The following is a 24,164-nucleotide window of genomic DNA, read 5'->3' as shown; positions in this document are numbered from 1 at the left end:
GCGGCGGCCCCCTCGGCAATTCTCCAGGCCCCGATGGGCCAAGCAGCCGTCGTTTCCTGGCCAGCGTGAAATGGACATGGTCTATCACGGCGGGACCTGGCTTGTAGGCCGGCTAGGTGTGTCCTCGGGGGAGGGGTTGGGGGCGCGGGGGAATCCGGCCCCGGCCGGGGGGGGAGGGGGGGGCCACAGTGGCCTGGCCTGTGATCGGGGCCCACCAATCTGCGGGTGGGCCTGTGCCATGGGGGCACGCTTTCCTTCCGCGCCGGCCTCTGTAGGGCTCCGCCATGGCCGGCGCAGAGAAGAACCCCCCTGCGCATGCGCAGGAAACACTCCGGCCGGTCTGCGCATGCACAGAACCACGCAGACGGTCCTGCGCATGCGCCAACTCACGCTGGCCCTTCGCCGCCGGTTGGCGTGCCTCCAACCCCTCTGGCACCAGCCTAGCCTGCATGAGGATTCCTGCACCATCCGGTCGGCCCGACGCCGGAGTGATTCACGCCGTTCTTGCCGCTGGCGTCAGGCCATCCAGCCAGTTACGGGAGAATCCCGCCCCATGTCTTCAGCTGCCACACGGGAATCTCAATCCTGATGACAAAAGGATGCTCCCTGTCCTCTTGGACCAGAGAAACATGGGATGTAGGTTATCTTTTCAAAGTGACGAGAGAATTATATATTAACCACAAACATCCTGTAATACAAAATGGGTTGTGTTGCATTCAACTACGTAAATACAAATAAAGATTATGAACATCTGCATGTTTCAAGTTTACAAAATTTACAGACACTTACGGTGATAGAAAGTTGCAGGCAATTGCATGAGGGTCACTGCACGTTTTGATGCAAGGATTGGCGCAGGCCTCGTATCTATATTCACACATTGTTCTGTACGGTATAACTTTGCTGCTTTCTGAAAGAAAATGATAGGATATCTTGCATTATTAACCTGTAGCATGATTTAATACTTTAAAATATCCGGGAAACCCCAAAATGACTGTTTCATTCGTAAAGTAGTAAACCGAATTGCTGGCAGATAATATACTTTCCTCTTGTGTTTTATCACTGCCGCTTTAAAATACAGTCATTATAAACAGTTTCCCAGGAGCCTGGAGGAGCCAGAAGAACAGCAATGGGGGTGGGATATTCGGCAAGACAGAAAGAGGGAGGCCAGCTCTGAACCTGAAACGCAACAAACAGAGTTCCAAGTGGGAAGGTGGGGGCTTTACTCTCCTCCCATAAATAGACCGATGTTTAAAAGGAAATAGGAGCAGCACTATCATGTCATTCACTAGAAAGGAGAAGACAGAGGTGTTGACGGATTGGAGCAGGTTATAGATATAAGAAGGGGTAAGGCCATGACAGAATTTTAACATAAGGAATCGGATTCCAAATTTGAGGCATTGGTGTGTGGGAGTTAAGGTCGACCAGCGAGAATATAAGTGATGATTGGAACCAATGGAGGTTAGAATATAGGCAGCAGCGATTACAATGAAATGTATGAGCACGGAATACGTGAACAGAGCAATGTAGGCCAGAATCCTCCGTCCGTTGCGATTCCCGTTTGCCGCCGCAGCGAACCTCCACCCACAGGTTTCCCGGTGGTGTGCGGTGGCTTCGACGGGAATTGCAAGCACGGGAACATTGAATCCCGCCGCCAGCGAACGCAGCACCGCCGAGAATCACATGGTTGGAGGACCAGAGAATCCAGACCATAGTAATCAAGTCTGGAGCTAAATAAAAACATGGGTGAGACATTACAGCAGGAAATAAGCTGTAATGGGTCAGAGGTGGACAATATTACAGAGATAGAAGGAAACAGTCTTTGAGGGAGAGGATATAAGGTTAGAAGCTCAACTCTAGGGTGAGTAGGAAACCGAGGTTACAAACAGACTGGATTATCCCAAAACGATGGCTGCTGCTCGATTGGTGTCGGGGTACATGGAGCAACGTTTGGGAATTAAAGAAGTTTAGCTGAATGAATTTGCAGCTTGCTCAAGTTCGGACAAGCAGTCCGATAAGACAGAGACAGTGTAAAGTACAGGGAAGCAGTCAACGTATTTGTGGAAGTTCACAAGCCTGTGAATTATATTACCCAGAAAAGATGTAGACAAGGAAGAGAAGGGATTCGAGGATAGGTCTTTGCAGATCCTGGGAAATAACAGTGTGAGAGTGAGAATAGGAAGCATTGCCTGAACTCCTTTAATTACAAATGAATAGAATAAAAGAGGAGCATTCCTACTGTGCAAGACAATGGATGCATGAGCCAAGGATAACATTTAATTGTATACAAGTCGTGCGCATTAACTCGGGATTCACCTGTGCTCATGTATATATAGAAGCAAGCTGAAACTATAATTGCTGAATTCTCAAAAAGTCATCTTGGACTCAAAAGGTTAATTGTTTCTCTGCACAGGACTTGTTCCCAGCCTTGTGAGTTTGCCCAACCTGCCCAGATCCTGTTGGCTGGGGACAATTGGTTACCCCATGTTCTTTGAGGAATATGAGCTCCCTGCAATGAGGGGGGCAATCATTAGAAATGCAGCTGTACAAACAAGAGCTGGCCAGTGTGGTACCGGCTAGAGAGGAAAACAGTAGTCAACTGCTGGTACTTTGTACATATTGCTGTAAATAAAGTTACTTTCAGTTTGACTACACAAACTAGTACTGGATTCTCTGTGGCCCTCACAAAACGACACTTTTCGCTTTTATCACTGTAATTATTAGATTGGAGATGCACAATGTCTCTCTGTAAGGCTTGTAATTATATAAAGATTAGGCTGCACTTCTTTCCTTCATCTGCTGGCTGCCTGAGTTCTAACATAATGGCCGAGATTTTCCTGGCACACACCAAGTCCCACATTGGAACTCAGATTCCAGGCCAGCGAGAATTTTCCCCTTCTCCAGCAATCTTCAAGGCAGGAGCCAATTACCAGAATACGCCTGGCCCATCGTCAAGTTAAGGCTCTTCGTACGGCCAGCTCAATCGGAGGGTCAGTAGCTCTGGAATCACGATAACACCACTGAGAGAAATGGCCCCTGCTGACTGCAAGATGAACAAGAGGGCACCTCCATTTTGAAGCTATGTTTGTTTTTGCGCCGGGCCAACCAGGCAGACCCCAGAGATTGTATGTCAGGGTCATTGGGACAGCTTTTACAACCAGGAACCCCCCCCTTGAACCATAGCCCTTTCAATATGATCATCCTCTTCACTCCAAGAAAGTCACTGGCATACAACATACCAAGAATCTGGGAATCTGCCCACTTTGCTCTGTGGATGAGCTAGTCTTTGCTCTTCACGATGTTGCCGAAGAGGCCTGGCAGCGGGAATGCTTTGGGAAGCTTTCCCCCACACAGCTCTGTGCCTCCTCGCCAACCATCCAGAGTCCTGTACAGTCTTGCTCTATGCCTGGTTGGTATTGTCGCTTCTGTCAGCAGGACTGCCCCCCACCAGTATCTCAGCCCCTTCAGATGTGCATCTGTTGATTTCAACATCAAAATAAACAAGAAAATCTGAATTTGCAATTTTGATACTGCAGAAGAATGTTGCTGCAATTCTCAAGGGCTTACTGTGTCACAAATGAAAAAGGACTGAATAATCTAAATGTATTTGTTCCTTCAGCTGTTCGTGGGCAGGAATTAAATCTGCCTGCAAATGACCTTAAGAACATTTTTTATTGTCAGTAACACAAGGACCAGCAGAAGGGCAAAAGCAGAGGTAACGTAACACCATGGAAACAGCCATTAGAATTTCTGTTGCCACACAGTTGTTGTAACACATGGGAATTCATGTTTAATTTTTGAATCCAACCTGTATTGGTAAAATGTTAACACCCCCTATCGATATATTGCTGTGCATTAGGATACAAACGAAAACTACATGTGTGTGAAATCCATTGGAACGATAGATTTTTGTTTTGCAAAGGTTTAAAGGGATTATGGGGCCAAAGGCAGGTATATGGGCCATGTTTCACGCCACACCGGCCTGGCACCCCCCCACGATTCTCCCCCCCGTCAAGGCCCAGCGCCCGTGATTCGCGCAACGGGCGGGGGGAGAATAGGGGGCGAGGAGCGACCTCCGACGCCGGAGTGAAACACTCTGGGTTTCACTCCGGCGTCGGCACTTAGTCTCCCTCTGGGAGAATCGCGCCCATGGAGTTAGACCACATATCAGCCATGATCTCATTGAACAGCGGGACAGGTTCGAGGGGCTGAATGGCCTTCTCTGGTTCCTATGTTCATAAATGAAGGCATTTAAACAGCAGTTTAAAATAATCTAGAATGAAAAACCGAATTGAATTGCACAATTAAGAGCTAAAGACAGCTGCCTGTCCAAATTCTAATCTGACCTAATGATGAGCAAATATATTTGACCAAAATGTACGCCTCGATTTTGGAAGTGTGATGGCGTGGGCATCAGAAGCAAAAGCTGAGAAGGTTCACAAAATAAGGTTGTTCGGCAAACCAAGCGCTGTGTGATTTTATTTCTGTGAAATAACCACTTTCACAAACAGAGACACTGAAATATTTTCCTTATCCCACTATGTAGACAGCTGTGCCAGTTAGAAGATACGGTTACAGGCAACTTCCGCGAACAGCACAACCTTTCCCCCTTCAGAGTATTAACTGACTCTTTATATGCAGAGGGTCATGAGTAAAATTCAAGGGCTAAATCTATGTAGCAAAACAGCCTTGAACAGAGCATTGTTCCGATAGTTTCTGGCTGGCTCCGTTTGAGCAGCTTTGGTTTCAGCATTATATCTCGGACTTGTGAGGCATCTCCTATTACATTCCAGCACTTCAGGATTATTTAGTTGCTATTGTACCATAGAAAATACACACAGCCCGTAGCCCAATTAAAGCTCCACAGTAAGGATGCACATTATATTTTATATGGCGCCACCCATTACCGTATGTTAAGGCCAGTACTTGCTTCACAATCTTTACTATACCTCGTGTGGAACTAAATGCTGATAGTTTGGGTTGCCCAATGGAGAACATTGGTAAGGACCTCTGCAGTCTGCCTCTTTCTCCACAGAGATGGAATAAAGTGGCTGCTCTGAATGGTGTGCATATTAATTTGTGTTTTCTTTCAATGGCAAACGACAAATAAAACCTCGCTCGTCAAAACCCATTGCATCATTCAGAATGTTAGGAATGTCTATGGCATCCAAGGTCAAGTAAAAGAAATGTCATGATCTGGAATTTTAACCTTTACTAGTAGTTAAGCCCGGATGACAACTACTTCAGGTAATTTTATTTGTTTCTCTCATGAAATCCATTTTTTGCAAAGAGTGAATCTGCTGTGAGCCAGTCCAGTGTTCAGGGCTGGGTCAACTTACAATCGAGGAACACATTTTTTAAAAATCTAGGAAATTTAAAAACAAATGTAATTTGGGCATTAAAATTAAGGCAGACTTTTTGGGGGCGATTCCCCGAGCCCCACGCCGGGATGGAGAATCAGCGCCATTTGCGCCGTCGCAGTTGGCACAGCGCCAGCTGCTGGACTTGGTGGTTGCCATCAATTCTCCGGCCCGAATGGGCCTAGCGGCCGCGCGGATACGACAGAGTCCCGCCGACGCCGTTCACCCCTGGTCGCTGCCAGCGGGAACTCTGCGTGAAGGGCCGGGGGGGCGGCCTGTGGGGCGGGGAAAAGCGATCCTTCACTGGCGGGGCAGGGGTCCGATGGGGTCTGGCCCGCAATCGGGGCCCACCAGTCGGCGGGCCGGCCAGCCTTCCCCAGCCCCCCGCCCCCACGGCCTACTCTCCGGCGCGGCCGGCCCCAGAACACCGACGCCATGTTGAGTCGGGGCCGGCGCGCGGAAGTACCCCGCGCATGCGCAGGTTGCCGCAGCCCAACTGCGCATGCGTGGGTTGGCACGGAGGTTAGAGCGGCGTGAACCGCTTGAGTGCCATGCTGGCCCTCTGTGGGGGACAGAATCGATCATTCCCATGCCCGTTTCGCGCCGTCATGAAACACGATGGCGTTCACGACGGCGCGAACACTTGGGCCCAATATTGAAGAATCTGAATTTTCTGGTCGTTCACGCTGGTGAGATCTTATGGTCTGGCCGACTGTACACTCCCGCCGTGGGTTTCATGGTGCTCAGGGGCGTTCATCAGGAAACCCTGTTGACAACTGCTGGGCCAGACTACCCCGCCACCAGCCACTTGCGAGCTGCCCTCCACCACTGCAGAGCACAGGAGGCAAATCCCGCCCATAATTTAATATGTATTCCACATCTTATCCATTATCATGAGGAAAACATAACAGGAATTTTGCAAAATACTCTGAAGTGCTGGTCAAAATAATCAAATAGCTAACATTGCGATACTAAGCATCCGCACACTACGCATTTGGAATACAGTAATGTATTATAGATTACTTTTCAAAGGAAAAATGTAAATGAACATGTTTAGAAAGAACAAGTTGATACAGTAGTTTACTGTGGTTTGGATGGTTTTATGTTACCACTTCATAAACCACTACTGGTGTGCAATTATATCTTCCTGAAGTAATTTTCCAGATTCAATTCACACATTTTGTTAGAAAACTCTTACGATGCATTTGATAAGATTGCTCTATAGTCCACACAACTGAATAAGATGTAGTATGGTAAATTTTAATTGAATAGACGATGTATTTGATATGATTGCTCTATAGTCCACAGAACTGAATAAAATGTAGTATGGTAAATTTTAATTGAATATATAGTATTTTGTCTATTAGAAATATATGTTTCGACTTCCGGTTGCGGCTATGACCAGCTAAGTCGCACGTTTGGCTGCTCCTGCTACAAAGGTGTTTTCGGGCCGATTGGAGGGCCCCAACGGCGCTGTAAGGACAAATCCCGGTGGGGGAAGGCTCCATGAAGAGAACCAGACCAACTTTATGGTCGGTACCCGGAGTGGGATGGTAAAGAAAGCAACAGCAGCTCCCAAAAAAAAGCGGGGGAAGAAGACCAAAATGGCGGCCGGTGGTGCACCCGAGGAATGGAGGAAATGGGCGGAGGAGCAGCAGGCCGCTCTCCTGCGCTTCTTTACGGAGCTGAAAATGGAGCTCTTGGAGTCAATGAATGCGACGACCACCAGGCTGATGGGAGCCCAGGCGACCCAAGAGGCGTCGATTCGGGAGCTGCAACAGGAGATGACTGCGAGGGAGGAGGAGGCCACGGTCCTCGTGGGAAAGGTAGAGGTGCACGAGGCACTCCACCTGAAATGGCAGAGCCGTTTTGAGGAGCTGGATACCCGAATGAGGCGGAAGAACCTGAGGATCTTGGGCCTGGCAGAAGGCCTGGAGGGGTCCGACCTCCCGGGATATGTAGCAGAAATGCTGAGCTCCCTGATGGGGGCAGGGGCCGTCCCTTCGCCCCTGGAGCTGGAAGAGGCCTACAGGGTCATGGCTAGGAGGCCAAGAGCAAATGAGCCCCCGAGGGCGGTGCTGGTGCGGTTCCAGCGACTCAGCGACCGTGAGAGAGTGCTGGAGTGGGCCAAGAGGGAAAGGAGCAGCAAGTGGGAGAATTCGACGGTGAGGGTCTACCAGGACTGGAGTGCGGAGGTGGCAAAGCGGCGGGCCCGGTACAACCGGACGAAGGCGGTGCTACATGCAAAACGGATCAGGTTCGGAATGCTGCAGCCAGCGCGCTTGTGGGTCACCTACAGGAACCAACACCACTATTTTGAGTCCCCAGAGGAGGCGTGGGCCTTTGTACAGGAAGAGAAACTGGACTCGAATTAGACCCAGGGGATACTTGGCGGCCGTAGCCGCTCGGGTACTTTCAGCTGAATTCTTTGTTTGGATTTTGAACTCTTGCTGTGGTTTTTCTTCTGATGTTTTTTCCCCCTTTGCCAACTTCCCTTAGTTATTGTTATTGTGGTTATTCATGGTTATTTATGGTTATTTATGCTGTTTGGTAGAGGGCGACTGTTAAGTACAATGTTATTTGTTATTTATCTGTTATTTATAATGTTAAGTTGGGGAGGCGGGACGGGGGGGAGAGCAGATCGGGGATATGGGCTCCTAGGGGGGGTTCTTTACAGGCATGGACGGGGACGGGGGTGGAACTGAAGATGGCGGGGTGGGGTGTGGCAGGGCGAAAGCGCGGGCTTTCCTCTGTTTTCCCGCGCGCGGGGCAGAGGAGGGGGGAGGGGAGGAGTGCGGGGCGTGGCTAGCAATGGCGACCTTTCCCGCGCTGGAGCGGGGCCAGGGAGGAGTGGCAAGGGGGGGGAGGCCCCCCCCCCCCCCCCCCCGAGCCGGGGGGAGTCGGAGTGTGGCAGGAGCAGCCGGGTCAGCGTGAACCAGCTGACTTACGGGAGTACGATGGAGGGTACATCGCGGCTAGGAGGGGTCCTAGCCTGGGGGGGGGGGGGGGGGGGGGGGTTAGGGAGGGACACCGGGTTGCTGCTGAAAAGACCAGAAACGGGAAGTGGAGGACTGGAGAGGTGGGGGAGGGGGACATCGCCATGGGGAGCGGGTCAGAAGGGGAGGGTCGACCCGGGGCGAGCAGGGAACAGGACATGGCTAATCGGCAGGGGAAGGGGGCGGGTTGTCCCGCGACCCGGCTGATCACTTGGAACGTGAGGGGGCTGAATGGGCCGGTCAAGAGATCAAGGGTATTCTCACACCTGAAGGGACTGAAGGCTGATGTAGCAATGTTACAGGAGACCCATTTGAAGGTAGTGGACCAGGTTCGCCTGAGAAGGGGGTGGGTGGGACAGGTGTTCCACTCTGGATTGGATGCAAAGAACCGGGGGGTGGCGATTCTGGTGGGAAAGAGGGTGTCGTTCGTGGCGGAGGAGGTGGTGGCGGATAAGGAGGGTAGGTATGTGATGGTGAAGGGTAAGCTGCAGGGGGAGAAAGTGGTGATGGTCAACGTATATGCCCCGAACTGGGATAACGCGGGTTTTATGAGGCGCCTATTGGGCCTCATTCCGGGACTGGAGGCAGGGGGCTTGATCATGGGGGGGGACTTTAACACAGTGCTGGACCCCGGGCTAGACAGATCGAGCTCAAGGACCAATAGGAGGCCGGCAGCGGCAGAAGTGCTGAGGGGGTACATGGAGCAGATGGGAGGAGTAGACCCATGGAGGTTTGGTAGGCCGAGGGCGAGGGAGTATTCCTTTTTCTCCCACGTCCATAGAGTGTACTCCAGAATCGATTTCTTCGTGTTGAGCAGGGGGCTGATCCCGAGGGTACGGGAAGCTGAGTACTCGGCCATTGCGATCTCTGATCATGCACCACATTGGGTGGATGTGGAAATGGGGGAGGCGCGGGACCAGCGCCCGCTGTGGCGGCTGGATGTGGGGCTGTTAGCGGACGACGAGGTGTGTAAAAGGGTCCGAAAGAGCATTGAGAGCTATCTGGACTTGAATCACACGGGTGAGGTGCAGGTGGGGATGGTCTGGGAGGCCCTGAAGGCAGTGATCAGGGGAGAGCTGATCTCCATAAGGGCGCACAGAGAAAGAAAGGAGAGGCAGGAGAGGGAGAGGCTGGTGGGGGAGCTATTGGAAGTGGATAGGAGATATGCGGAGGCACCAGAGGAGGGGCTGCTGGGAGAACGGCGCAGCCTGCAGGTCAAGTTCGACCTGCTGACCACCAGGAAGGCAGAGACGCAGTGGAGAAGGGCACAGGGCGCGGTCTATGAGTATGGGGAAAAGGCGAGCAGGATGCTGGCACACCAGCTTCGCAAACGAGATGCGGCTAGGGAGATTGGGGGAGTGAAGGAGAGGGGCGGGAAGGTAGTGCAGAAGGGGCAAGAAGTGAACGGGGTCTTCAGGGATTTTTACAAGGAGTTGTATCGGTCTGAGCCGCCGACGAGGAGAGGGGGAATGGAGGACTTCCTAAACAAATTGAGGTTCCCAAGGGTCCAGGAGGGGCTGGTAGAAGGGCTGGGGGCGCCAATAGGGCTAGAGGAGCTAGTCAAGGGAATAGGTCAGATGCAAGCGGGGAAGGCGCCGGGGCCAGATGGGTTCCCGGTGGAATTCTATAAGAAAAATGTGGACTTGGTGGGACCGGTACTGGTACGAGCCTTTAATGAGGCACGAGAGGGGGGGGTTCTGCCCCCGACAATGTCGCAGGCTCTGATCTCCCTGATATTGAAGCGGGATAAAGACCCCGTGCAGTGCGGGTCCTACAGGCCTATCTCGCTTCTGAACGTGGATGCCAAGTTGCTGGCAAAGATCCTGGCAGCTAGAATAGAGGATTGTGTGCCAGGGGTAATCCATGAGGACCAGACGGGGTTCGTGAAGGGGCGGCAGCTCAACACGAACGTGCGGAGATTGCTGAATGTAATTATGATGCCGGCAGTGGAGGGGGAGGCTGAGATAGTGGTAGCGCTGGACGCGGAGAAGGCATTCGATAGGGTGGAGTGGGAGTACCTGTGGGAGACGTTGGAACGGTTTGGGTTTGGGGAAGGGTTTATTAAGTGGGTGAAGTTGCTCTACTCGGCCCCGACGGCGAGTGTAGTGACAAACGGGAGGAGGTCGGAGTATTTCGGGCTCCACCGAGGGACCAGGCAGGGATGTCCCCTATCCCCCCTACTTTTCGCACTGGCGATTGAACCGTTGGCGATGGCACTGAGGGGTTCAGGGGGGTGGAGAGGACTGACTAGGGGAGGGGAGGAACATCGAGTATCGCTGTATGCGGATGATCTACTGCTGTACGTGGCAGACCCAGAAGGGGGAATGCCGGAGATAATGGAACTATTAGCAGAGTTTGGGGACTTTTCGGGGTACAAACTAAATTTGGGCAAAAGCGAGGTTTTTGTGATACACCCGGGGGACCAGGGAGAGGGTATTGGGAGTCTCCCCTTCAAGCGAGCAGGAAAGAGCTTTAGGTACTTAGGGGTGCAGGTGGCAAGGAACTGGGGGACCCTCCACAAGTTGAACTTTTCCAGGCTGGTGGAACAGATGGAGGAGGAATTTAAGAGGTGGGACATGGTACCGTTGTCGCTGGCGGGGAGGGTGCAGTCAATCAAAATGACGGTCCTCCCAAGGTTCTTGTTTTTATTTCAGTGCTTGCCCATCTTCCTCCCTAGGGCCTTCTTCAAAAAGGTGACGAGTAGCATCATGAGCTACGTGTGGGCGCATGGCACCCCAAGGGTGAGGAGGGTCTTTTTGGAGCGGAGTAGGGACAGTGGAGGGCTGGCACTACCCAATCTTTCGGGGTACTACTGGGCGGCAAATGTGTCAATGGTGCGCAAGTGGATGATGGAAGGGGAGGGGGCAGCTTGGAAACGAATGGAGAGGGCGTCCTGTGGCAACACAAGCCTGGGGGCCCTAGTAACGGCACCATGGCCGCTCCCCCCCACGAGGTACACCACGAGCCCGGTGGTGGCGGCCACCCTCAAGATATGGGGGCAGTGGAGGCGACATAGGGGGGAAACGGGAGGTCTGTTGGCGGCGCCAATAAGAGGGAACCATAGATTCATCCCGGGGAACATCGACGGGGGATTTCAGAGCTGGTACAGGGTGGGCATACGGCAGCTGAAGGACCTGTTTATAGAGGGGAGGTTTGCGAGCCTGGGAGGGCTGGAGGAGAAGTTTGAGCTCCCCCCGGGAAACATGTTCAGATATTTACAAGTGAAGGCATTTGCTAGGCGGCAGGTGGAGGGGTTTCCCCTGCTCCTCAGTAAGGGGGCGAGTGATAGGGTGCTCTCGGGGGTCTGGGTCGGAGGGGGGAAGATATCAGACATCTACAAGATAATGCAGGAGGCGGAAGCAGCATCAGGGGAGGAGCTGAAAGCCAAGTGGTAAGGGGAGCTGGGAGAGCAGATAGAAGACGGGACGTGGGCGGATGCACTGGAGAAGGTCAATTCTTCCTCCTCGTGTGCGAGGCTGAGCCTCATTCAATTTAAGGTGCTGCATAGAGCTCACATGACGGGGACAAGGATGAGCCGGTTCTTTGGGGGTGAGGACAGGTGTGTCAGATGTCTGGGAAGCCCAGCGAACCATGTGCATATGTTCTGGGCATGTCCGGTGCTGGAAGGGTTCTGGAAGGGGGTGGCAAGGACGGTGTCGAAGGTGGTGGGGTCCAGGGTCAAACCAGGATGGGGGCTTGCGATCTTTGGGGTCGGGGTAGAACCGGGGGTACAGGAGGCTAGGGAGGCCGGAATACTGGCCTTTGCGTCCCTAGTGGCTCGACGAAGGATATTAATTCAATGGAAGGACGCGAGGCCTCCAAGCGTTGAAACTTGGATTAACGATATGGCTAGCTATATTCAGCTAGAAAGGATCAAATTCGCCCTGAGAGGGTCGGTACAGGGATTCTCCAGGCGGTGGCAACCTTTCCTTGACTTTTTAGATCAGAGATAGACGTTCGGGGTCGTGGCAGCAGCAACCCGGGGGGGGGGGGGAGGGGGGGGGGAGGGAGGGAGGGGGGGGGAGGGAGGGAGGGGGGGGGGAGGGGGGGGAGGGGGGGGGAGGGGGGGGAGGGAGGGAGGGGGGGGGGAGGGGGGGGAGGGGGGGAGGGGAGGGAGGGAGGGGGGGAGGGGGGGGCAGCAAGGGCCGTGGGGGGACATGCACGACTGTAACGCGGGCAAGTCTGCTCGCTGCGCATGTCTGAAACTGTAGGCTGCCTTGTTTGTTAAGGTTGCCTGGGGGGGGGGGGGGGGGGGGGGGGGGGACTGGTGCGCGCGAGAGGGCGGGCGAGGGAGGGACATTTGCCTAGAGGGATTGTGTTGTAAATAATTTAAAAATTAGTAGGGGTAAATGTTTGTATGGAAAAACTCTTTCAATAAAAATTATTTAAAAAAAAAGAAATATATGTTTCAACAGTGGCACAGTGGTTAGCACTGCTGCATCACAGCGCCAAGGACCCGGGTTCAATTCCGGCTTTGGGTCACTGTGTGGAGTTTGCACTTTCTCCCCGTGTCTGCGTGGGTTTCCCTTGCTCCGATTTCCTCACAGTCCAAATATGTGCAGATTAGATGGATTGACCATGCTGAATTGCCCCTTAGCGTCCAAAAAGGTTAGGTGTGGTTGCTGGGTTACGGGGACAGGGTTGCAGCATGGACTCTTTCAGAGGGCTAGTGCAGACCTCATGGGCCAATTGGCCACCTTCTGCACTGTAGAGATTCTAGGTGGTTTTAAAAGACAGCAAAGGGGGAAAGGAAAATGTATTTAATGAGCCAAAGATTTTCAGAACTGTGGGTTAGGTGGATTGACCATGATAAATTGCCCCTTAGTGCCCAGGGATGTGCAGGTTAGGTTATGGGGTTACACGGATAGGAAGGTGTGAATGGGGCAGTGGACAAGGGTGGAGTGCTCATTGAAGGATCGGTGCATACCCGATGGGCCGAATGGACTCCTTCCACACTGTAGGGATTTTATGAATTTCTCACTCAATCATGTTGGAGTTTTGTGACACTCAAGATCTGGTTGAGATAAAATCACTTTGTTGAGATGCTGAGATGCATTTGTGTAAATCCTACTTTCAAAGAAATCGATCATGATCATCAGACATGCCCAGTTGGTGGTCAAGAGATGACACAAATATTAATCAAGAATGGTCCAGAAGCTCTTGAGAACTGGACTCTGATTTCTTAAAATTTTCCAACTCCACTTGCTCTTGTGAGGGTGGGTCTTCCTAAGTAAGTAAAGCCCTTCCTAATCACCAGCAACCTGTGCAGTGGCAGCTGACAGGCTGCTTGTCAGTTGCCCACCTTCCCCAGATGGACAAAAGATTGAGGAGAAACGGATTGAGGCATTTAAGTGGCATTTAGTTGTCTATTTAAGGACCACAATTACCATGTAAACGCACATTGTTAGATATAGCATGAGTAAACCAGCACTGTACTGGCTGTTGACAGAGCTTGATTGCTAAGTTTCAGGATGGCCTGTTAGTGAATTTGATATTCCCTTACTCCATTGCAGACTCCAGATATAAGCTGGCTGATGAGGTCCATTGTCCAGCTTGTATTTTCCAACTGTAACTGGCAGACAAAGGTCAAGTTGCTCTAGATCTCTTTGAATGCAGAACAGTGGCCATGGACTGAAGGAAAAATGGATGCCTCTAGCTGAATTCTCGCTGTGGTACATGAAGTACAATAATTTGGTCATCCTGTCTCCCACCTACAGCAGCAGTGCCCACCTCTCCCGCTCGGACCCCGGTCATCCACAGCCTCGGAAACTCTGGTTTCCTCACCTGTAGAGCCCTCTGCCATTCTTAATTGGATGGGGTTTCCAAAGGCAGCCGGTTAATTGCCCCCCCCCCCCCTCTGAAACGATCACACAGACAGGCAGGACTCGGACATCATCAGGGTCAGGACCCATAAATGGTCCTAATACCCAAGCTTCATAGAGAGAAAGATTCCATTCCTATCATTCCCTGAAAACATTTGGCTGCAAAAAATGTTCCAAAAAACTTCAGAGTGTCTGCCACAACCACAGCTATTCCATTAGACTAGTAAAAATAGTCTTAAGTCAGCATTGTAGCCCTCTGGATGGACACTTACAAAGGATCCTGGGAAATATGGCCATCTGCAAAGGATCATGGGAAATATGGTCAACCCAGGACACTCAGAGCTTATGTATATTGGCAACTCAGATAACTAGACGTGATTGAAACCCCCAGCTACTTTGCATTCTAAAGGCCCATTTCCCCAGAACAAAAGAACTGTACTCAGGTAACAGATACAGAAACAGACTCATCGGCATCACTCACTTTGCTCAGGGAGCCCAAAAAGCCAAGGCCAATGATCGCTCAGGACACGCCCCGCCATCAAGGCACCCGCCCCTTTATTGGCCAAAATCAAAGGCAGTAATCGAAGCCTGCCAAATTATTGTGTCCAAAGCTAAGGACCGCCCAAAAGAGCGCGTAACCCCAGAAGGAGAAACAGAGACACTGCCATGTATTCAATCTCTCTTGGCCCCGGCGCTCGGTCTCTTAGGCCCGACCTACGACTAAAACCAAGTGTAGCATCACGACCAGCAGACTAGTTCAAGACCAACGATTGCTACCAGACGGATGAGCCCAGCAGAAACGAAGTCACTTCTCCAGACCCAGCCACGCAAGATCCGAACAAAGACCTTGTTCCTCTGCATAAAGCCGGGTGCCTGAAGTTAAGTACATGTTGTTGTAGTGTTAGGTGTAATTTAGCTTATAGTGTTTTATGTTGCATGTCAAAGTAATTCTTGTTTGTGAATAAAGTATAATTGAACTTGAACTAACTAACTGGTTTGTGGGTCTTTGATCGATATCTGGTAAAACCTTCTGGTGGTATAATTTGATACCTGCCGACTCTGAAAAGCAACATTATCATTAATAACTGTCATATCAGTATCCAGTTAAAAACAGCAACATTATTGGCATCTCCAGTGCGAATTGGCAGCAGCATCAGTGAGTTTTATACAACTTTAGTCACTCACCTTCGATTCCAAAGCTGCTTGAAAGTTTAAATGATTCAGAATAGTCATATTGAGCTACTTTAACAGCTGATGGTGTCAGTGTAATAAAAAATCCCTTCCTGCTGTACGATTCAAAGGTACTGTAGCCTGGGATCCAGTTGCTTTGGTGATGAATGAATGAAGCGTCTTTCTGGAAAAGTTGATTGTCTTTCCATTGCTCTAAACGAAGGTTATCGTTTTCACCGATGTGTATGAAGTAATTTGGTCTATCTGCACACTCAAGGGAAACAACTGGCAATTCTGAAACGTCAGAAAAATATACAAATCAATTTGTGGCTTACTTTAATTGACCATTTCTCACATAATTTTACAACGTGGCATATAAAAACATTATATAGAACATAGAACAGTACAGCACAGAACAGGCCCTTCGGCCCTCTATGTTGTGCCGAGCGATGATCAACCTACTCAAACCCACGTATCCACCCTATACCCGTAACCCAACAACCCCCCCCCCCCCCCTAACCTTACTTTTTAGGACACTACGGGCAATTTAGCACGGCCAATCCACCTAACCCGCACATCTTTGGACTGTGGGAGGAAACCGGAGCACCCGGAGGAAACCCACGCACACACGGGGAGGACGTGCAGACTCCGCACAGACAGTGACCCAGCTGGGAATCGAACCTGGGACCCTGGAGCTGTGAAGCATTTATGCTAACCACCATGCTACCGTGCTGCCCTATAGATGGATATATTTTGTTCATAAAGTATGATTAACAATTGAGTATCTTATTGTGTATGTACACAGTTAATATAACTAAGTAACTGAAAATATCTCATTTTGATGGGGCCGATTGAAAAATATTGCATATACTAAACACATGCTTATGAATCATTTAGGCTCATTGAAATATGTTTGTGTCAGATTCTCCTAGGGCTTGTGTTCCAACGGCCTCGCCTGGGAGAACTTGCCATGGCACCGTTTAGCACTAGTATCCATAAACATGGGCCAGGAATAACCACTTTGGGGGGGTCTCCCAGGCCATTACAGACCCCTGGGCAGTCAGGCTCTGGGCAGAGTGGTACCCTTGCATCCTGCTGACACAGGGCACCTGGACACTGCCAGCCTGGTTGTGCCACATATGCCAGATGGCAATGCCAAGGTTCCAGGGGAACTGCCATGGTGCAAGGCTGACAGTGCCAAGGTGCCAGTGCCCGGGATTGGGTGCAGGGGTGCCTTGCCCTTGAGAGATGGGGTGAGGGGGCACTCGAAGACCCATAAGCTGGGTATAATGGTGGGATGCTGAGGGGGTCGAAAGATTGGGGTGGCATTTAATAATGGTGTCCCGATCCGCGAATAGTCTTCCTGCACCGGCGGGCAGAGCTCGCCAGCGCAGGAAATGATGTAAGTGTGGCCTTGGCAAGGTGATCCTCACCGAGGCCAAAGGAAACCAGAAAAATTCCGTTAATTAGTGGTGTCGTTCTCGGCGCTGCCTCAAAGGACATGATTTCTCTTTCATAATAAACTCTACCATTTTCCCTATTATGATGTTTGGCTAACCGGTCTATAATTCCCTGTTTCTCCCTCCTTTTTCAAATAGTGGAGTTACATTTGTCACTCTCTAATGTGCCAGGACTATTTTGGAACCTGCAGAGTTTTGGAAGACCGCATCATTATCATTATGACCGCCTCCTTTAGTACCCTGGGATATACATTATCAACCCCTGGAGATTTATCAGCTTTCAGTTCCATTAATTTCTCCAACACTATTTTTCTAGTAATGCTAATTTCCTTCAATTCCTCCGTCTCACAGAGCCTTAATTCTTGAGCACTTCCAGGAAGTTATTTGTGTCTTCCTCTGTGAAGACAGAACTAAAGTCGTTGTTTAATAGCTCTGCCATTTCCTTGTTCTCTATTAGAAATGCTCCTGTTTCGGGCTGTAAGGGACATTTGTCTTCACTAATCTTTTTCTTTTTATATACTTATAGGAGCTTGTGCAAATCGTTTTTATATTCCTTGCAGTTTAGTCTCATGTTCTATTTTCCGCTATTAATCAATCTCTTTGTCTTCCTTTGCTGAATTCTAAACTGCTCCCAATCCTCAGGCTTGCTACTTTTTTTTAGCAACTTTATATGGCTCCTCCTAATATTAGCCTTCATTTCTTTTGTAAGCCGTGGTTGAACCATTTTTCTTGTGTTTTGTACCTGAAAGAAATATATAACTGTTGCAATGCATGCATTTGTTCTTTAAATATTAGCCATTGCCTATCCACCGTTATGTCTTTTAATGGAGTTCCCTAATCTATCTTGGCCAACTCACACCCCATAATTTGTACTTCTCTTTGTTTAGATTTAGGACCCTAGTTTCAGATTGGACTACTTCACTTTCCATCCTAATGGAGAATTCTATCATGGCATGGTCATTGTTCCCAAAAGGACTCTGCACAATAGGTTTATTAATTAGCCCCTTCTCACTGCATAATACCAAATCAAGGATAGCCTGTTCTCTAGTTGGTTCCTCATCATACTAATCTAAAAAAAAATCTTGTACACATGCCAGGAATTCATCAACCACAGTATTGTTGCTAATTTTATTTGCCCAATCTAAATGTAGATTAAAGTCATCCATGATTTCAGCAGCACCCTTGTTACATGCATCCCTAATTTCCTGCTTAATGCTGTTCCCTACCTTACCACTACTCTTTGGAGACATAGACAACTTCCACCAATGTTTTCCACCACTTGTTGCATCTTAGTTCCCAGACTGACTCTACATCTAGATTTTCTAAGCCTATATCACCTTGCACTATTGCACTAATTTCATCCTTAACTAACAACACCACCCACAACCTTTCCCTTTTTTTCTGTCCTTTCTAAATATAGCATACCCTTGGATATTCAGTTCCCAACCTTAGTCACCCTTCAGCCATGACTCAAAATAAAAATGACTCCATCTAGCAGAATATTTCTATGGATATATATGCTATGCTTGTATGTATATATATATATATATATATATAAACATGCATATGTTTTTAAGTCAAGATGCAATTAAATTACTTAATGCTTACTTGATTGTTTTGTATTGTACAGTCCAGGTGCAATCATGAAATTCATTAAAATATCCTGTCCAGCACTGTTTATTTGGAAAGGTACAATGTCTCCAGTGATCTTGTTGTTTGCAATCACAGTATCATTGCACAAGTAGTTAATTAACATAAATGGTCCTTCTCCAAGATCTGAAATATGGAAGAGTAATTTGTCATTTTCCATCATCATTTTGTTATGGACGGCGACCTGTAAGAAAATAAAACCTGAAAATGCTGGAAGAGCTCAGCAGGTCTGGCAATATCTGTGGAGAGAGATACTGTGCGCGATTCAGCAGCCTTGTCGTCCCCAACTTGGTGTTAGGACGAGGCCGTTAAACCTCGCGAGAGGCCTTTTGCGAGATTTGCAATGGTCAAAATGTCTCATGAGATTTAAAGGAATCTCGCGAGACGTCACAATCTGGATCTCACCCACACTTGGCGTGATTCAGATCAGCATAATTATTTTTTAAATATATGTTTGCCAGATTCACCTGCCACCCAGGGCTCGACAGCCACACCTGGGAGACCTCGCCAGGTCGGGGTTTAGTACTGGCCCAAACAAATGTGGACCAGCCACAGGGGCACCTGAGGAGATCTCCCAGGCCATTGGAGACCCCCGAGTGCTCAGGAACAGGGCAGGGTGGCACCCTGGCTCTCCCTCTGGTACCATAGCACCTTGGCACTGCCAATCTGGCAACCTGGCAGTGCCATCTGCCAATGCCAGAGTGCCCAGGTGGCAGGTCGGTGCTGCCATTGGGGCAGGCTCAGGTGGTCTTTCCAGGTAGAGGGGGGGGAGGGGGTGGGGGGAGTGAGGGTGGTTTCCTGGGGGCTCCCCAAGATTGAGGGGAGGTGAAGGGAGGTCAAAAATGGGAAGAGGAGGGTGGGGGGACTGAAAGGGGAGGGGAAAGAGATTGTTGCAGCCTTCCAAAATGGCGCCCCGATCTGTGAGGAACCTTTCCTGCTGCTGAGCCGTCCCTCTAAGCGTGGCCTCGGTGGAGACTCCCCAAGGTAAACAATATGGCAAAGTGCCATTGAATAGCGTGATGTTTCTCGGTGCTGCCGGTGCCAAGAAAAAACCCGCTAAATGGGCCATTATGCGGACTTTATGTCCGTTGGATTGCGCCCAACATTTCAAGTCCATATGGCTCTTCTTGTCTCCGACCTGCAAGCAAATGGATTCAGAACCTAAGAGTGTGAAATTTGTTCTATTTTCCTACCCCAAGCCAAGGAGCATAATACCAGAAAAAGTAAGGCACTGTCTCCTACCCCCACCATCTGATAATATTGCACCAACACAAGAGCAGAACTGCACACTGCTGAAGAAAGAATGTTGCAGGAACAAATGGGTGCTGTATGTAAGACTGTTAAAACACATAACGGCAAATGATAAATTATTTGAAGCAATAAAGTTCCTAGTTGTATTTAATAGAAGCATAAAAGCAATACATACCTCGATTGTAATATTCACAGTCAAAAGCTGAAAGATATTAAGAATGCAGGGTAAGTTAAAACTATTTCAAAATACACGTTGCAATTAGATGTTTATATCCCTTTAAATCCGTCTGACTCTTCTTTTCTGTTAAAGTTAACAATCAACATTTCCTAATGGATGAATTCTATTAAAGATTAATATTACCTCCATCTACCAAAAGCCATTTTCTTGAGATCATGAGTCAAGGATTCAGATTTTTGTTGAAAGCTGTGCCCTGGAACAATTTCTAATCACATGATCACTGATTTTACTTTGAATTTCATGACAGATAACTTGAAAAAAAAGTAGACAAATAAATATATGAAATCAATGCAAACGAAAGTGCAGCGCAATAGAAATCTTTGGACTGTGGGATTTATGTGAAGAATTATTATAAAGTAACTTGAATTTTGTACATGTTGGCACAGTGGTTAGTACTGCTGCCTCACAGTGTTAGGGTTTTGGGTTCAATTCCAGCCTTGGAGTTTGCGCTTTCTCCCTATGTCTGCGTAGGCTTCTTCCGGGTGCTCCAGTTTCCTCCCACAATCCAAAAATGGGACTGTTCGGAGGATTGGCCATGGTAAATTGGCCCTTAGTGTCCAAAGGCTAGGTGGGGTTGCGGGGATAGGACAGGGGAGTGGTCCTAGGTAGGGTGCTCTTTTGGAGGGTCTGTGCAGACTTGATGGGCTGAATGGCCTCCTTCTGCACTTTAGGGATTCTATGATTCTATTTTGAGCATGTATTTGGACAAAATCCCATGAATGCTTTTCTTCCAGGCCATGCTTGCTGAATTATTGCACTTTTTATTTCTCCCAAGTGAAGAGAAATATTCACTTCATTCCCTAATCCCAGGAATTAAAGAAAGGTAGATAAATACATGATCTCTCAAAAAGTAACTTGTACAACAGCGCTACCTTATTTTTCTTTGTTATGGTGCAGAAGAGGTTATTTGACCCATATTATTTGCACCGGCTCTTCAAATGAGCAACCTGCCAGTTCCCCATACCCCTGCACATTGTTCCTATTCTAATAATTATTATTGTCATTCCAATTACCTTCACCATATGTATTGAGATAATTATCGTTTTCTTTTAAGAACTGACTGATCAACATTATTCTAATGCTGTTAATAACCCAGTAAATGATTGACTGCTGGTTAAGGTAATACCAATCATTCATCCCATTTAATAGGTTTCATATTCAGTAGACCCTTCTACTTATGAAATGCTAGATAGCTAATGGCTGATTTTTTTCTTTTGCTATACTCCAATGTTTTAAAGCACATTTTCTTGTGTAACGTTACTCATGCACCATATGCAAAACGTGCATCCGATAATACTCACGGCAAACGCTAGGTGATCGCCAATTAATTGGTACTCCTTTCTGACAGCATGTGTGAGAGTAAGCTGCAACACTGGTACAAAAACATTCACAGTCGCCACCCCGGTTACAGTTACACGTGTCTGTAAGACAATTCTTATAAAACCAGGTAACGTCGACCTGGAGAAAACCAGAAACCTTCATTATTTTCACAAACAACTAACGTCATTAATTGATATCCTGCACCAATTATGGAGTAAAAGTGAACTCTATATAACAAGTGATTTCATTATAATTAGTCGCAGCCCATTATCGGACACATATCGCAGAAGCCCAAAGTGTGGCTTTTTCTTCAAGTTCTTTAAATACAGCTAATATCCAGAAAAATCCAGTTTAAAATATGACATGAACTTTATTTTGTTTATTTTTGTTTGTTTATTTACAGGATGTGGGTGTCGCTAGTTAGGCCAGCATTTACTGCCCATCCCTAATTGGCCTCGAGAAGGTGGAGGTGAGCTGTTCTCTTGAACCGCTTCAGTTCATGTGGTGTAGGTACAGCCACAGTGCTGTTAGGGAGGGCGTTCCACGATTTTGACCCAGTGGCAGTGAAGGAACGGCGATATATTTCCAAGTCAGGATAGCGAGTGACTTGGAGGGGAACCTCCAGGTGACGTTCCCAGGGGCTCTTGTTCTTCTAGAAGGTACAGATTGTGGGTTTGGAAGATGCTGCCAAAGGAGCTTTGGTGATTTCCTGCAGTGCCCCTTGTAGATGGTTCCCACTGTGCGTTGGTGGTGGAGGGATTGATTGTTTGTGGAAGGGATGCCAATGAAGCGAGCTGCTTTGTCCTGGATGGTGCCCAGCCTCTTTAGTGTCATTGGAGCTGCACACATCATGACTTAGTTTAATTTGTATTTACTTCTTCAGTTCTCTGCCCAAAGACAGGTCCAACCCACAGCACTAAAACCTTCACCTAGGATGGCGATTGAAGCCCCATGCTGTTGACACTAATCTGATCCTCACTGGATGTCCGCCAACTGAGCCATCCGGCTCCCAAAGTGTCTGAGTTGCTGTGGCAACACACAGTTTTCCGTGCATGTTGTGTTGTATTTAGCACATGGAGAAAAATATTTTTCCAAATTGCAGTACTGTTTTTGTGGCACAGGACTGCCATCTAGGGGATATTGGATCACTACACTATTTTACAAAGCTAGACAACAAACGATTTGAATGCAATATAAATGTTGCTTGGTCATATTTAAATAGTAATAATGATAAGGTGCTTAGTATATCATATGGGTTAGAGCTGTGGATTGCAATGCATTACAATTTCATCTCAACAGCATATTGTCAAGAAATGGCAGACCCATTGCCGTACAGTCAGAAATGCAGCGGGGCTAATCCACCCATTGTTCTTGGCTTAGCCTTATTCCAAATTCTGAAAGTAAGGTCATTTGAATAGTAAGAAATGTAAAATTCAAGTAATAACTCCCTTGACATTCAGCATCGCTAAATTCCCCTTCATCAACATTCTAGGGATCATCATTGGCCAGAACCTTAAGGGCATAAAATCAGAAGAAGTAGCAGAAGTAGTGGGCAATTGATCCATCGAGCCTGCTCCACCATTTAATACGATCATGATTAATCTGACTGTGGCCTTAACCCTACTTTTCTGCCTACTCAGCCTAACCCAGGAACCCCTTATCAATCAAAAATCTATCTCTGCCTTAGATATACACAATGACAATCCAACGCTGTGTGTGTGAAAGAGACCTCGCACGACATTACAATTTAAATCCCGCCCATTGTGGATGGGATCAATTTTTGGCAAATCTGCATATTAGAGCGAGGCAGTAAGCCCCACTCTAATGCGTAGCTTCGCGGGGTGCCTGACTCTGGGATTCATCCCTTTTGCTTTGGAGACCTCAGGTGAGTGCTGTTCAACACTGGTCCTCACAAATGGTGACCAGACAGAAGAGCACTCGTGGGGGTCTCCACGGGGATCGGAGACCCCTAGCTGCATTCCCTTTGGGCAGGATGGTGCTCTGGCACTGCTGCTGCCATCCTGGCAGTACCGCCTGGGTGCCAGCCTGGCACTGAAAATGTACCCATGTGGCACTGCCAGCTGACATGGGCACTGCCAAATTGGCATTACCAAGGTGCCAAGCTTGCATTTTTTAGCACTTGAAGAATAGGGCCATTGACACAGTCATGGGTGTTGGAGATAATGGGGGGAGGGGGAGAGGTAGAGTTAGTGGTGGTGGGCCCAAGGGCCCTCCCATAGTGCGTGTGGGCTGGGAGGGGGAAGGTCAGGGATCGTTTTGGGGGCTCCCTCCACTGGGGAGTTACAGCGAGCTGGCTATATGCAGCATCGGCCGCGCATTCCCCATTCAGCCCCTTTATACACTGCAAGCACCAGGAAACAAGCAGCTAAATGTGCTCGCTTGGGGACCTTGTTCCCTAACCCTAACCCTAATCCCTAACCCTAACTCTAATTTTGGAAGAATCACACCCTTTATTTTTAAATTGTGTCCCCCTAGTCCGAGGTTTCCCCCATGAGGGGAAATATCCTCTCAACATCCACCCTGTAAATTAACCTCATAATCTTTTATGTTTCAATTAGATCAACTCTCATTCTTCTAAACTCCAGTCGGTATAGGCCCAGCCTGCTTGAGCTTGGAGTATAGTGTTCAATTCTTGTCGCCACACTACCAGAAGGATGTGGAGGCTTTAGAGAGTGTGGAGAAGAGTTTACCAGGATGTTGCCTGGTATGGAGGGCATTAGCTATGAGGAGCGGTTGAATAAACTTGGTTTGTTCTCACTGGAACGACGGAGGTTGAGGGGCGACCTGATAGAAGTCTACAAAATTATGAGGGGCATAGACAGAGTGGATAGTCAAAGGCTTTTTCCCAAGGTGGAGGGGTCAATTACTAGGGGGCATAG

The 24,164-nt window shown here is 48.7% G+C and overlaps 1 protein-coding gene across 1 annotated transcript in view; it reads right to left on the bottom strand.

The window, feature by feature from the left end:
• Positions 1-24,164, bottom strand: part of otogl (otogelin-like) — a 200,793-nt gene that overhangs the window by 63,865 nt on the left and 112,764 nt on the right. Inside the window, exons 33-37 of the mRNA XM_038781368.1 lie at positions 21,246-21,402; positions 19,882-19,908; positions 18,414-18,581; positions 15,361-15,639; positions 790-907 (exon numbers count right to left, since the gene is read on the bottom strand). Of these exons, the coding sequence (XP_038637296.1) occupies positions 790-907; positions 15,361-15,639; positions 18,414-18,581; positions 19,882-19,908; positions 21,246-21,402 (749 nt within the window). The remainder of the gene's footprint in view (positions 1-789; positions 908-15,360; positions 15,640-18,413; positions 18,582-19,881; positions 19,909-21,245; positions 21,403-24,164) is intronic.

Source organism: Scyliorhinus canicula, chromosome 20, assembly GCF_902713615.1.
Source record: "Scyliorhinus canicula chromosome 20, sScyCan1.1, whole genome shotgun sequence".
NCBI lineage: Eukaryota > Metazoa > Chordata > Chondrichthyes > Carcharhiniformes > Scyliorhinidae > Scyliorhinus > Scyliorhinus canicula.
Note: the sequence above shows the minus strand (reverse complement) of the source record. Positions and strands in the feature narration are given on the sequence as shown.